A 14,032-nucleotide genomic window follows, 5' to 3' on the forward strand; every position below is an offset into this window, starting at 1 on the left:
CTCAGTAACACAGATCGCTGGGTTCGTGTAAAGAGCTGGCTTTCGGTAGGGCAGCAGCGAGAGGTTTACGCTAGAATATGGTTCTAATCACGAAGAAGTGCTAGGGAAACGAAGTAGAGCCACTGTATCATCTTATTCTGTCACTGAACTATGGGAGATAAGATGCTAAAGGAATAAAAACTATGATACGAAGATAAAAGAGTGTAGTGAAGGTAGGCTAGTAAAACTAAGCCAGGTGCTGTTATTGTTGTTGCTATACCGCGATCATGCTTGGCCTAGCAGACCCGTCGACCGCAGGTAAGCAGCTGCCTCAATAAGGTCGTCCCATGTTTTCCCTACACCACTGATGTTGTGTCTGCGTGTATTGGGGCTAAGATGCGAATGAATGTGTTTGAGTAGATGAGTAAATTGGGAGTGTGTCGTCCTGTCTCGGCTACCTCCTTTTCCTAGGTGGAAGCAGCTTAGGTATATAGATAGATAGATAAATAGAGTATCGTGCAGTGAATCAATATATGTGTGTTATGCTGTGTGGGACAAGTATACAAACTGGGCACGTGTCATCTGTAATGCCACCCAGCCCTGATATAGAGGTGGGATGTTGCTGAAGGAAGTCTTGTGATGTTTGTGTGATGGTGTGATGAGTTTTTTTTTTTTTTTTATGCAAGGAAGAAGGAACCAAAGGCCAGGAGCCCGCAAATCGTTCCTTCCAAGAAATAACAAAAACAAAAACATTACAAAAGAGAGCCAAATTCAAGATCCGTTCATTCGAGATGCCTGGACATACTATGTTTGAAAGACTGGAGACCATAGGAAGCAGGGAATACAGACAGAGGGAGACAGCTCCAGAGTTGACCTGTTGCATACATGAAGGACTGGGAGTAACGGTTAACTCTTGCATCAGAGAGTTGGACAGAAAAGGGATGAGAGTTTGTTGCTATGTGTCCAGCTGCCTTGTATGGGTCTGGCATATAATAACAGGGGTGCTGAGTGTCGGTTAATCAATGTCCATATTAAACACGTACAGCGCTTCACCTAATTCCACCCAACCCAGATCTAGAGGTGGGATGTTGCTGAAGGGAGTCCTGTAATGTTTGTGTGATGGTGTGATGAGTTTTACGTGTCCAGCTGCCTTGTATGGGTCTGGCATAGAATAACAGGGGTGTTGAGTGTGTTAAGTGTGTTAAGTGTGTTGAGGGTGTTGAGTGTGTTAAGTGTGTTAAGTGTGTTAAGTGTGTTGAGGGTGTTAAGTGTGTTAAGTGTGTTAAGTGTGCTGAGTGTGTTAAGTGTGTTAAGTGTGTTAAGTGTGCTGAGTGTGTTAAGTGTGTTAAGTGTGTTGAGTGTGTTAAGTGTGTTGAGGGTGTTGAGGGTGTTGAGTGTGTTAAGTGTGTTGAGGGTGTTGAGTGTGTTAAGTGTGTTGAGGGTGTTGAGTGTGTTAAGTGTGTTAAGTGTGTTGAGTGTGTTAAGTGTGTTGAGGGTGTTGAGGGTGTTGAGTGTGTTAAGTGTGTTGAGGGTGTTGAGGGTGTTGAGTGTGTTAAGTGTGTTGAGGGTGTTGAGGGTGTTGAGTGTGTTAAGTGTGTTAAGTGTGTTAAGTGTGTTGAGGGTGTTGAGGGTGTTGAGTGTGTTAAGTGTGTTGAGTGAGTTAAGTGTGTTAAGTGTGTTAAGTGTGTTAAGTGTGTTGAGTGTGTTAAGTGTGTTAAGTGTGTTAAGTGTGTTAAGTGTGTTGAGGGTGTTAAGTGTGTTAAGTGTGTTGAGTGTGTTAAGTGTGTTAAGTGTGTTAAGTGTGCTGAGTGTGTTAAGTGTGTTAAGTGTGTTAAGTGTGCTGAGTGTGTTAAGTGTGTTAAGTGTGCTGAGTGTGTTAAGTGTGTTAAGTGTGTTGAGTGTGTTAAGTGTGTTGAGTGTGTTAAGTGTGTTGAGGGTGTTGAGGGTGTTGAGTGTGTTAAGTGTGTTGAGGGTGTTGAGGGTGTTGAGTGTGTTAAGTGTGTTAAGTGTGTTAAGTGTGTTGAGGGTGTTGAGGGTGTTGAGTGTGTTAAGTGTGTTGAGGGTGTTGAGGGTGTTAAGTGTGTTAAGTGTGTTGAGGGTGTTGAGGGTGTTGAGTGTGTTGAGTGTGTTGAGTGTGTTAAGTGTGTGTGTTGAGTGTGTTAAGTGTGTTAAGTGTGTTGAGGGTGTTGAGGGTGTTGAGTGTGTTAAGTGTGTTGAGGGTGTTAAGGGTGTTGAGTGAGTTAAGTGTGGTGAGTGTGTTGTTATTTGAGAGGAGCATGTTATTGTGGAGTCATATGGAGAGACAGACTGACAAATAAGGACGTGAAGGAGCGTTGTGATGTGGATGTGGATGTGACAGGAAGCGTTAGGAGAAACACACTGAGGTCATTTGGCCATGCGGAGAGGATGGAGAGTGAGAGACTGACAAAGAGAATGTATGTGAGTGAGGTGGAGGGGGGGAGAGGGAGGGGGAGGCCGAGGATGAGATGGAGGGGTGGAGTGGAGAGATATATGAGAGAAGGGGTGTTAGCTGGGAGCAGGGCAATGAAATGGAGGGGGACAGGGCCACGTGGAGGCGATTTGTTTGTGGGCACCCATTACGGGATTAAGGCGTCTGGCAATAGATAGATAGATAGAGTGTTTGCCAATAAATGTCCATATTAAACACGTACAGCGCCTCACCTGTCTCTCTCCTGCAGTAAGCACAGGTCCCGGCGTCCGTTCGAGGAGCTGGCGTTCGTGAGGGCGTCCCCGGGTCTGGTTAACTCCGACTGGGGGCCAATCAGCGGAGGGTTGTACGCCAGACACCTACAGCGATGGTTGGACTACTTCCCCAGGGCGTCCATACACGTTGTTAGTGGGGAGAACCTGGTACGGGACCCAGCCGCTGAGCTCTGCAAGGTTCAAGTGAGTTTAGGCTCAATTTGGGTGAGTCTGAGTAATTTTATGTCTATCTATCTATCTATAGCCCAACGCCCTAATCTCGCAAAGGGTGGCCGCAGACAAAACGCCTCCAGTCGCTCCGTCACCCATCATTTAACTGCCCTCCCCCCAGCTCACTCCCCCCTCCCTCATATACCTCTCAACTCTATCCCTACACTTCATCCTCGGTCTCCCCCTCCCTCTCCCTCCCTCCACGTCACCTACATACATCCTCTTAGTCAGTCTTTCATTCTCCATTTAAGTAAACCTGGTATTTGTTGTTTATACTCCAACTTGCCCTAAAACTGCCAACTCTCCACCTTGAATGCTGTTATAACACTGGATAAACGAGAGAATATGATGCTAGTCACGAAGCAGTGCTATGGAATGCATGTATAGCCGTAGCATTGTCTTATTCTGCCACTAAGCTACATGAACTGAGTTGCAAAAGAACGATAATCTGCGCCAAGTTTAGGTGAAAGAGGTATAGTGTAGATAGATCTGAGTATGTTTGGGTACACATGGTTAGTTTGGGTATGGTTGTGTGGCTGTGGGTTGGTTTGGGTGAACACGGGTGAATCTGCTTAAGTCTGAGTACCTTTGGGTGAATGTGGCTTAGTTTGGGTAGATTTGAATGAGTTTGATTACATATGGTTAGTGTGGGTATGTCTGGGTGACTCTGAGTTAATTTCAGTGAGCTTAGTTGGCTTTGGGTGAGTCTGGGTGACTATAAGTTGACTAGAGTGAGCTTGGTTGGGTGTGGATGAGTCTGGGTGACTATGGGTTGATTAGGGTGAGCCTGAGTGACTGTGGGTTGATGTGGGTGAGTTTGGATGACGTGACCTGGGTAAGTTTGAGTGGATTTGAGTGACTTCGGGTGACTGTGAGTTGATCTAGGTGAGTTGGGTGACTATGGGTTGATCTGGGTGAGTCTGGGCATATCTGGGTAAGTCTGGGCAAGTCTGTAGTAACATAGTAAGGTCTGAGTACATTTGGATGGTCTGGGTGAGTCTCATTTGATATCACTGGCCTTGGGTAGATGTGGCTGAGTTTGGGTAATCCTGATCTGATTTGGTTTGGTCTGATGTAGGGCTGGGTTGAGTGGACTTGGGCTAGGCTGGGCTAGGTTATAGGTTAAGGGTTAAGGGTTAAGTGGACCTGGGCTGGACTGGGCTAGGTTAAGAAGACTTGGGGAAGGGTAGGCTAGGTTACTGGACTTGCGCTAGGCTGGGCTAGGTTAAGGCATAAATCTGGGCTGGGTTAAGTGGATTTGGGGTGGGCTGGGCTAGGTTAAAGTATAATTTGGGGCTGGGTTTAGCGGATTTGGGCTAGGTTAAGCTAGGTGAAGGTTAGGATACTGCTTAACCTAGGCTGGTAAATATTTACTTTTGGCAGGACAAATCAGAGTGAGAGCTGTGGAAATGACTTGTGGAAATGAGTTACCTGAGAGTAGCATGTTGTGTTAATGGAGAGACAGACAGACAAATGAGGAAGGAAAGCAACGTTGTGGTGTGGATGTGGATGTGACTGAAAGTGTTAAGAGAAATACTCTGAGATGGTTTGGCCATGTGGAGTTGAGGGAGAATGACAGACTAACATAGAAGAGTGTGAGTGAGATGGAGGGGGAGAGGAGGAAAAGGGGGAAGGAAACTAAAGATGATATGGCAGGGATCAGGGCAACGTCGAGGCGATTTAACTGTGGCCATCCCTTAAGAGATAGATAGATAGGTAGACAGTTTCACTCCTAGATAGATAGATAGATATGTAGGCAGATAAATAGAGTTTCATTTTTTTTTTTTTTTTTAATGTGTCCGACTCTGGGCATAGGCTTCACAGCCTGCTATCAAGGCCCAGAAGTCCTCCTACATACCATACACCTCTCCATGTCACCACTTCGGCGCTAACACCCACCGTCCATATTGAATACATGCTAGGGCTGTCTCATACAGGACTGTATTGGTATTAGCGGGGGTATTTTTACGACATGTCGGCGGGTCACCTGGTAGATCAGTAAAGCCTGATTTAATGAAATTCAAATCGTTAAACTGTTCCCTGCCCCAGCGAAGATTTGAACCCGGGTCCGTTAGGACTGCAGGCCACCTCTCTACCGATTGAGGTGATTTTCCTATTAATTTTGCTATGTACAACCCTCACGTGGTAACACCGATATAACTGGGAGGTGAAACTGTTCGGTTATACAAAGGTCCCTCGACTCCCTCCCTATCCACCTAAAGGAAGATGGTGAGCTGTGGGTAAAGGGATGCTTCAGCCTGCAGTCCACTGGGTTCACGTTCAGATGAGACTGGAGTAACAACAACAACAACAACAACATCAGCAGCAGCAGCAGCAGCATTATCATCATCATTAACATTAAGAAAAACACTAACAACTACGCAAAATACAAGGGCTATGACACACACACACACACACACACGTTTTAACTTACTGGCCAAAAATGTACAACTTCACATCATAATCCAATTTACTGCAAACGATTTTATGCCCGTCTTTATAAACCCTTCTCAGCTACAGAATTAAAGGTAAGGCTAAAGGTGAGCTGGGTTTGGTAAGATGTAAAAGTTAAATGTGGGAAGGTTGAATTATGAGTGGACTGGGATAGGTTAGGTTAAGATTGAGGTTAATATTATGGTAAGTGTTAAGGATGGGTTAGGTTAGGAGAGGTTATGGTAGGTTAGGTTAGGATAGCTTAGGACTAAGTATGGTTGGGATTAGGATAACGTGGGTTAGGTTGAGATGAGACGGACAGAATCGATTAACTCCGCCCTTCCTTACTCTCCCTTCCCACTTCCTTCTTCCCTCGTTCACGTTTCTTCCTTCTTTCCTCCTTCACGCTCCTTCCTTTCTTCTACTACTTCCATACCCTTTCTCCTGTCCTCCTGCTTCTCGACTTCCTTCCTTCCTTCTTCCTTCAATCTTTCCTCTCTTTCAACACTTTCCTTTCCCTGCTCCCTTCCATCATTCTTCCCTCTCGTTTATTACCTCCCTTTCTCTAATCCGAGGTTCTCTCTCTCTCTCTCTCTCTCTCTCCTATAATTCTTCCTGTTCTTCCCCTCTCTCTTTCCCTCATTGTTTCCCTGCCTCCCCCTTCCCTCCCTCTCCCTCCTCCTCCTTCTTCTCCCCACCCCCTCTCAAAACTTTGTAAAAAAGAAAAAGTTTCGAGTTTGATTTTTTTTTTTTTATAACCCTAACAGTTCAGGTCAACAAGTCAATTCCAACCCGCCTTGATGTAACGCTGGCAACGCTCCAACTCTCCCCCTCTCTCTCTCTCTCTCTCTCTCTCTCTCTCTCTCTCTCTCTCTCTCTCTCTCTCTCTCTCTCTCTCTCTCTCTCTCTCTCTCTCTCTCTCTCTCTCTCAACGGCATCCCAACAACTTCAGTCCTTCCTTCCCCCACTACACCCTCCTGTACACATCCAGTCTTTGTCACTCTATCCTTACCCACACTTCCACCCTCCACTCCATCCTATCCTTACCCACACTTCCACCCTCCACTCCATCCTGACCTTACCCACACTTCCACCCTCCACCCCATCCTATCCTTACCCACACTTCCACCCTCCACTCCATCCTATCCTTACCCACACTTCCACCCTCCACTCCATCCTATCCTTACCCACACTTCCACCCTCCACTCCATCCTATCCTTACCCACACTTCCACCCTCCACTCCATACGATTCTTACCCACACTTCCACCCTCCATTCCATCCTATCCTTACCCACACTTCCACCCTCCATTCCATCCTATCCTTACCCACACTTCCACCCTCCATTCCATCCTATCCTTACCCACACTTCCACCCTCCATTCCATCCTATCCTTACCCACACTTCCACCCTCCATTCCATCCTATCTTTACCCACACTTCCACCCTCCATTCCATCCTATCCTTACCCACACTTCCACCCTCCACTCCATCCTACCCATGCTACTGATCTATACTCTTTTCACTCTAACTTGGCCTAAAATTGCCATATCTCCATCTTGAATGCTGAGTTGTAGCAGTACCTTTAGACTAGGGTATGATGCTAGTCACAAAGAAGTTCTATGGAAAGGATATAGAACCACTGCATTGTCTTTCTTGTCCATTGATATACAGGGATCAAGTTACAACGGGGTGAAAATCTGAGCCAAGTTAAGGTGAAAGTACTGCAGTTTTTCCTCATCAATAATTCATTCCGTGTGTGTGTGTGTGGTCCTATGATGAGTCTTGGCGTTGTCTTGTCAGCGGGTATGTGGGGCTTCGTAACTCATTTTTCTTAGGGATTTAGTCTTTTTTATGCAAGGAAGAAGGAACCAAAGGCGAGAAGCCCGGAAACCGTTCCTTCCAGGAAAAAAAAAAAAAAAAACGAGAGAGAGCCAAATTCAAGATCCGTTCATGTCGAGATGCCTGGACACACTGCGTTTGAAAGACTGGAGGTCATAGGAAGTAGGAAATACAGACAGAGGGAGACAGTTCCAGTATTCTCCTATGTGTTACTGATGCAAAGAATATGGATGTTAGGACAGTATAAGCAACACATGAGAGAATAGTAAGATATAACAGGCAAAATAAATCGCTAAGACAGAGGCGTTAAGAAGCCTCCTATACTACCAGTGGCCACAGTAGCTGGCATCTTAAACAGAAGAAACTTGATTGATGTTTTCTATGTGCTGTAGGGGTGGCTCAGTCTGCTGGAGTGGGCGTGGGTGTAGCTGTGGGAGTAAAAGGTAAAAAATATTCAAGTTAGACATTGATAACGCTAAGCCGTCCCCACAACACACGAGAGACCACCTGGCGGAGTGGAAGAGGGGCGCTATATATGGACCACCCTGTACACAGCTTATGTATTATTCACTAGTCCATCCATCCGTCTGTCTATCTATCTATCTATCTATCAGTCTATCTGTCTATCTATCAATCTATCTATATCTTTCTATCTATCTATCTATCTATCAGTCTACCGGTCTATCTATCTATATATACATCTATCTATCTATCTATTTATCTCTCTATCTATCTATCTATTGCCAGACGCAATAATCCCTTAAGGAGTGGCCATTTGACTTTGAGTTATTTGTTTTACGGGGAGCGGCACTAACCCTCCACCAACCCACTTGCTGACACGTAGGAAGCACGTATGGTTTGGTTATATGGTTACCACCCAGCGTTGTAAATGGCTTCTTGGCTTACAGGAAACCATTTGACTTGTTACTCAATGTAAAGCCAACTGTAAAGGAAAGAAAAGCAATAAGAAGTGACAGGAAAGATGGGAGAAATAGGAAGACGGGAGGGTAGGCACAGAAAAAGACTGATAAAGGCTGAGGAAGAAGTAGTGGATGATGGTCGCCACCACCTACCAAGTAAATCCAAGACATACATAGGCAGACCTATAATGACGACTCACTCTTCTTTGTCCATAACTAGGTGTGTGTGTGTGTGTGTGTGTGTGTGTGTGTGTGTGTGTGTGTGTGTGTGTGTGTGTGTGTGTGTGTGTGTGTGTACTCCTTGTAGACAAACGCGCCACTGTCTAAGTCTCCCTCCAGTAATCCATTGAGACAGTAAACAATTGTCTCCAAAAATATTCTCATTAAACTTTTCGTCTGTCACTGAGCTATTGTTTTGTCAATGGTAAGTTTGGTACTGTGATTTTTCCACTCCTTCAAACACTGCTCTCTGCAACACTCCTTCAAACACTGCTCTCTGCAACACTCCTTCAAACACTGCTCTCTGCAACACTCCTTCAAACACTGCTCTCTGCAACACTCATTTAAACACTGCTCTCTGCAACACTCATTACAACACTGCTCTCTGCAACACTCATTCAAACACTACTCTCTGCAACACTCATTACAACACTGCTCTCTGCAACACTCATTCAAGCACTGCTCTCTGCAACACTCATTCAAACACTGCTCTCTGCAACACTCATTCAAACACTGCTCTCTGCAAAACTCATTCAGACACTGCTCTCTGCAACACTCCTTCAAACACTGCTCTTTGCAACACTCCTTCAAACACTGCTCTCTGCAACACTCCTTCAAACACTGCTTTCTGCAACACTCATTCAAACACTGCTCTCTGCAACCCTCATTCAAACACTGTTCTCTGCAACACTCATTACAACACTACTCTCTGCAACACTCATTACAACACTGCTCTCTGCAACACTCATTCCAACACTGCTCTCTGCAACACTCATTCCAACACTGCTCTCTGCAACACTCATTCCAACACTGCTCTCTGCAACACTCATTCCAACACTGCTCTCTGCAACACTCATTCAAACACTGCTCTCTGCAACACTCATTCAAACACTGCTCTCTGCAACACTCATTCAAACACTGCTCTCTGCAACACTCATTCAAACACTGCTCTCTGCAACACTCATTCAAACACTGCTCTCTGCAACACTCATTACAACACTGCTCTCTGCAACACTCATTCAAACACTGCTCTCTGCAACACTCATCTTTTCGACTGAGCAGAGTATCCACAGAAAAACACACTATCATTCCATCCATAGGCTAGTCTATTCATCTGCTTCCTTTATCTATCTATCTATCTATCTATCTATCTATCCGTCTATCTATCTGCTCACTGGCTCGCTATCCTCTCTTCACAGGAATTCCTAAGACTACGCCAAGTGAAAATGGAAAAGCACTTGTTCTTTACCACAACCAAATGCTTTCTGTGTCTAGTAGAGAGAGAGAGAGAGAGAGAGAGAGAGAGAGAGAGAGATTGCCCATCCAATTTTTCCATGTACTTATCCATGCAGTGCCGGTCCTAGCTTTTCTGAGGCCCTACGCTGGATCTCTTTTGGCGCCCCCCCCCCACTCTTTATTTACATTTCTCCCTCTACCCTATATATTCACCCCTCAAGTTATACCCCTATCCTGAGCAATGTAAAGTAAAAAACTTGCATTGCATAATCTTTTATTCTTTGAATAAAAATAAAATAATGATACCTTGTGTGAAGCTATAATTTACAAGTAATTATTACTCAGATATATCATCATCATCATCATCATCATCATCATTCGGACCTCCTTTCCCACCCTAGGGCAGGGTGAGGAGCAGCAACGTACAGACAGCCCAAATTTGCCCAGACCAATGGGCCACGCTTCCATTCACTCATCATTCAAGCCCCAGGAATCCTGGCTCTATCGGAGATATATAAAAACAGAACTGATATATAAAAACAGACATATAAAAACAGAAATGGTCATTGCCATATAACTCCATCGTGGCAAAAAGGCTACAGCATATATATATATATATATATATATATATATATATATATATATATATATATATATATATATATATATATATATATATATATATATATATTGTAAGATTATGAACTACAACTATTAGAAAAGGAAAAATTTATATCTAAAATGCTTAATAGTGGCATACAGGTTGCAACAAAAATATTGAAACAAAACCTGCAACATCAGTAAAAATATCATTATAATCGGTAATAATTCTGAAATTTACACCACAACGCTGTAGGCGCTCATATATAAGTAATCATAATCCACAGAAAGTTTGAAAATTCTAATGTTATACTATAAATAGCGGTAATGAATATTATTATTATTACATGAGGAATTTTAGCAATGAATTAAGACTTTCACCCTCCTGCATTTTCTTGAAGCGAAGTCGTCTATTACATCATCAGAGTTAAAATGCTTCTCTAGCTCTCTGTTGATGCTAATGACAGCAAGTGAAATGTAAAAGTTACCATTCAGCTAAATGGCACCCCCAGTGGCTGTCACCCGGGGCGGGCCGCCCCCCTGCCCCCCCTTAGTGCGCCACTGTATCTGATTATTAGGGGGCTTAGTCTTTGCGGTAGTATGGCGAACCAGTTGACCAAAATCAAGGGGGTTTGATTTTGTTGGAATAGACTGGTGTTTACGCTTGACACCACCACTGACACTTGCATCTTTCTTAGAAGCCATAGCCAGGGTTAACTATAAGTGAAATGAGGTAAGAAGAAGACAAAATTCTGGGATCACACCAAGACATGCAGTGTAAGTAATCCAAGTCATCACACCTTCACTCAACATTATGTGTGGCCGTCCGGTAAACTGTTCTCATTTTCACCAAGTCTGGCACCATCAGTGATGTCCTCAGCGCCTGTACTGTTAATGTAAAACCTCTGCACTAGGTGAGCCTCTATTACATTACCTTGAAAACCTATATAAAGGCAATACAAAAAGACATATCCAGTGATGGGGAGTTTTATCAATGCTATAAGTGTTGAAGACATCACTGATGGTGCCAGGCTCGGTGAAATGGAGTATAGCACCAGAATGCAGTCCACAGAACTTAAATAGATAATTCATAGAAATGTGCTTACTCTTGCAGATAATAACTCCATAAGACCATTTAAATTTTTTTTTCAGTGATCACCATTATATCAGCCTTTAAGATCCTGATCTGTCAAACTGTGGAACAACTGTGCATGATTAGCTATGCGTGCAAGCATATCTTTAGAGTGAGTGAATCTGACACATGGCCCTCGTGAATTTTTTAGGCGTTCTGATGAACGAAGACCTCCATTTACAATTTTGATTTTTGGCCTACTTCTTAGCTTGGTTTTGAGAAGATTAACTTTGCTGAATAATCTTTCACATTCAGCACTGGAATATGTGGCCACAAAATTTACCGCCATGCTAGCTTTCAACCCAAAATTATCGTACCAACCGTACGATAATAGAAAATGGTACGTACATCGTTCCACAGGCAATGTTATCGTAAACATACGATAATTATCGTACGTGTGGCAACACTGTCAGCGACTCGGCTGATCTGCAGTGCAGCATTCAGGATTGTCATCAGCATTTAATGTTAAATCCCAGTAAACAAATTTCTACCACTAGTGTTTGTTGCTCAAAAAGACTAGTATGATTTTTGCCTGCAATCATTCAGTTATTATTGTTTATACAACGTTCATGCAAGTTTAAACAATTAATCAATATAAGCACCATTCTCGACTTAATTGATAAGAAACAGAGGCTTGAGTGTTGCAGCTGCACGAAGCTTACATGAAGGAGTGTTAGTGCCAACTTTAACATATGGATGTGAGACTATGATGTGGCATGAAAATGAAAAGCCAAGAGTAAGAGCAGTGGAGATGGGACTGCTGAGGAATGTATGTGGAGTACAGAGGATGGATAGGATACGAAATAATGTGATTCGTGAAAGATGCGGAGTGAGGAAGTTGGTGGACACCAGAATTGAAGAGAGTGTACTGAGATGGTATGGTCATGTGGAGAGAATGGATAACAATAGAGTGGTGAAGAAGGTATATCTGAGCGAATTCGAAGGAGGGAGGAGGCGAGGTAGGCCAAGGAGAAGGTGGAGAGATATGGTGGATGAATGTGTGAGGAAGAGAGGTTTGGAAGTCGGTGAGGCTAGGGAACTGACAGGAGATCGAGCTGGCTAGATGAATTTTGTGAGGAGATCTGCATGATCAGGGAAATTTGGCACCCCTTTTTAATGTGGCAGCGTCTGGATTGACTCTGTTGGATACGGTATGTGAAGCTACAGAACGTGGTGAATGTTTTAGGCGTATCCGATAGAGCCAGGATTCCGGGAGTTTGAATGATGAGTGAATGAAAGCGTGGCCCATTGGATTGGGCAATTTTGGGCTGTCTGGACATTGCTAGTCCTCACTCTGCCCTTGGGAGGGAAAGGAGGTCCGGATGATGATGATGAATTATTTATTTTTTTTAATACACATCCTGAGGACGGGAGGCCCCACCATCGATTGGAGGCCCTACGCACTGAGCGTAGTGAGCGTATAGTAGAAGGACCAGCCCTGTATCCATGTATACAAACAAACACTATCCTACCATCATTCACTTCATCATTCTCTCACATTCTCTGTCTATCCATCTATTTATCTATCTATCTATCCATCTACCTGTCTATCTATCTAACTACCTACCTACAACTAACATCTACCCATCTCGCCAACAGGAATTTCTGGGTCTACGAAAGGTCATCACGGAAAAGCACTTCTTCTTCAACGTGACCAAAGGCTTCCCGTGCCTAGTGAAGAGGGAGAAGACAGGGCGACCCCACTGCCTAGGCTCATCCAAGGGCCGCTCCCACCCTACAGTCTCCCAGGCCACCCTCAACACCCTCAGGGACTTCTACAGACCCTTCAACTTTAAGTTCTACAAGATGGTTGGCCAGAACTTTAGGTGGTAGTGGTGAGAAGTGGCGAGGGAGTGTGTGTGAAGAGGGAGACCAAGGGTATGATGGAGGGATGGCATGGAGTGAGATATGAGACTGATCAGAAGAGTGATGAAGGGGAGAGGAGGAGGAGACCAAAGATGAGATGGGGGGATGGAGTGAAAGGATTATGAGGCAGGGTGTGTGTGAGCTAGACGAAGGGCAGGCAAATGACAGGACAAGGCGATGTTGAGGCGATTTGTCTGTGGCCTCCCTTTACAGAATTGACAGATAGGAAGTGGATAAATAGTGTGGTCTAATCCATACGAGTGACCAAGGATTTTTTTTCACTGGTATAATCCCCTCTAAAATTGCTACACGCCTCCCAGCTCTAAGTTCTGCAAGGCGATGGTAGTGGTGTGAATCGCTAAGAGGTGACGGGAGAACGGACATACCCCAAAACACCACCGAAAACTTCTACAAGCTGGTGGTAGCGATTTAAACCTCACAGAAGCAGCTACAGACTGGCCACCAGGCATATCTTCTGGCATATCAGTTCTAAGTTTGTATATAGTGATGGTGGGGCAGGAATTTATCTGTGACGCTGGTTCAAACTCCAAGAATCAACTGCAGGATGTACAGGGGGTCCATGTTGAACGCTCAATTTCGACAGGCCATTTCTCTCGTGTTCTGGGGACGGCTCAGTCGGTGTTTTCAGTATCTACCCTCAGTCATTTTCTCATTTCTTAGCCCCACTATCGCGCCCACACCAGCAGACTGAGCAGTCCTTCCAACACGCGAGTTTCAAATGGAGAGCTGTTGACGAACCCCCTGAACAGACTGCAAGACGCCAGTAAAGACTCGTACACAGCCTTCCATTGCAAGCTTTACGGTTATGAGCGGCCGTCACAACCTGCAACCCTTCAATTGCAAGCTTTATGA

The 14,032-nt window shown here is 44.4% G+C and overlaps 1 protein-coding gene across 1 annotated transcript in view; it reads left to right on the top strand.

The window, feature by feature from the left end:
* The window catches only part of LOC145411916 (heparan sulfate glucosamine 3-O-sulfotransferase 6-like), a 71,188-nt gene extending 58,062 nt beyond the window's left edge, over positions 1 to 13,126 (top strand). Inside the window, exons 6-7 of the mRNA XM_080281886.1 lie at positions 2,679 to 2,886; positions 12,893 to 13,126. Coding sequence (XP_080138012.1) covers positions 2,679 to 2,886; positions 12,893 to 13,126 — 442 coding nt within the window. The remainder of the gene's footprint in view (positions 1 to 2,678; positions 2,887 to 12,892) is intronic.
* The last annotated feature ends 906 nt before the right edge of the window (positions 13,127 to 14,032 follow it).

Source organism: Coenobita brevimanus, chromosome 91 (genome assembly GCF_032717465.1).
Source record: "Coenobita brevimanus isolate Jiangsu-jjx chromosome 91, ASM3271746v2, whole genome shotgun sequence".
NCBI lineage: Eukaryota > Metazoa > Arthropoda > Malacostraca > Decapoda > Coenobitidae > Coenobita > Coenobita brevimanus.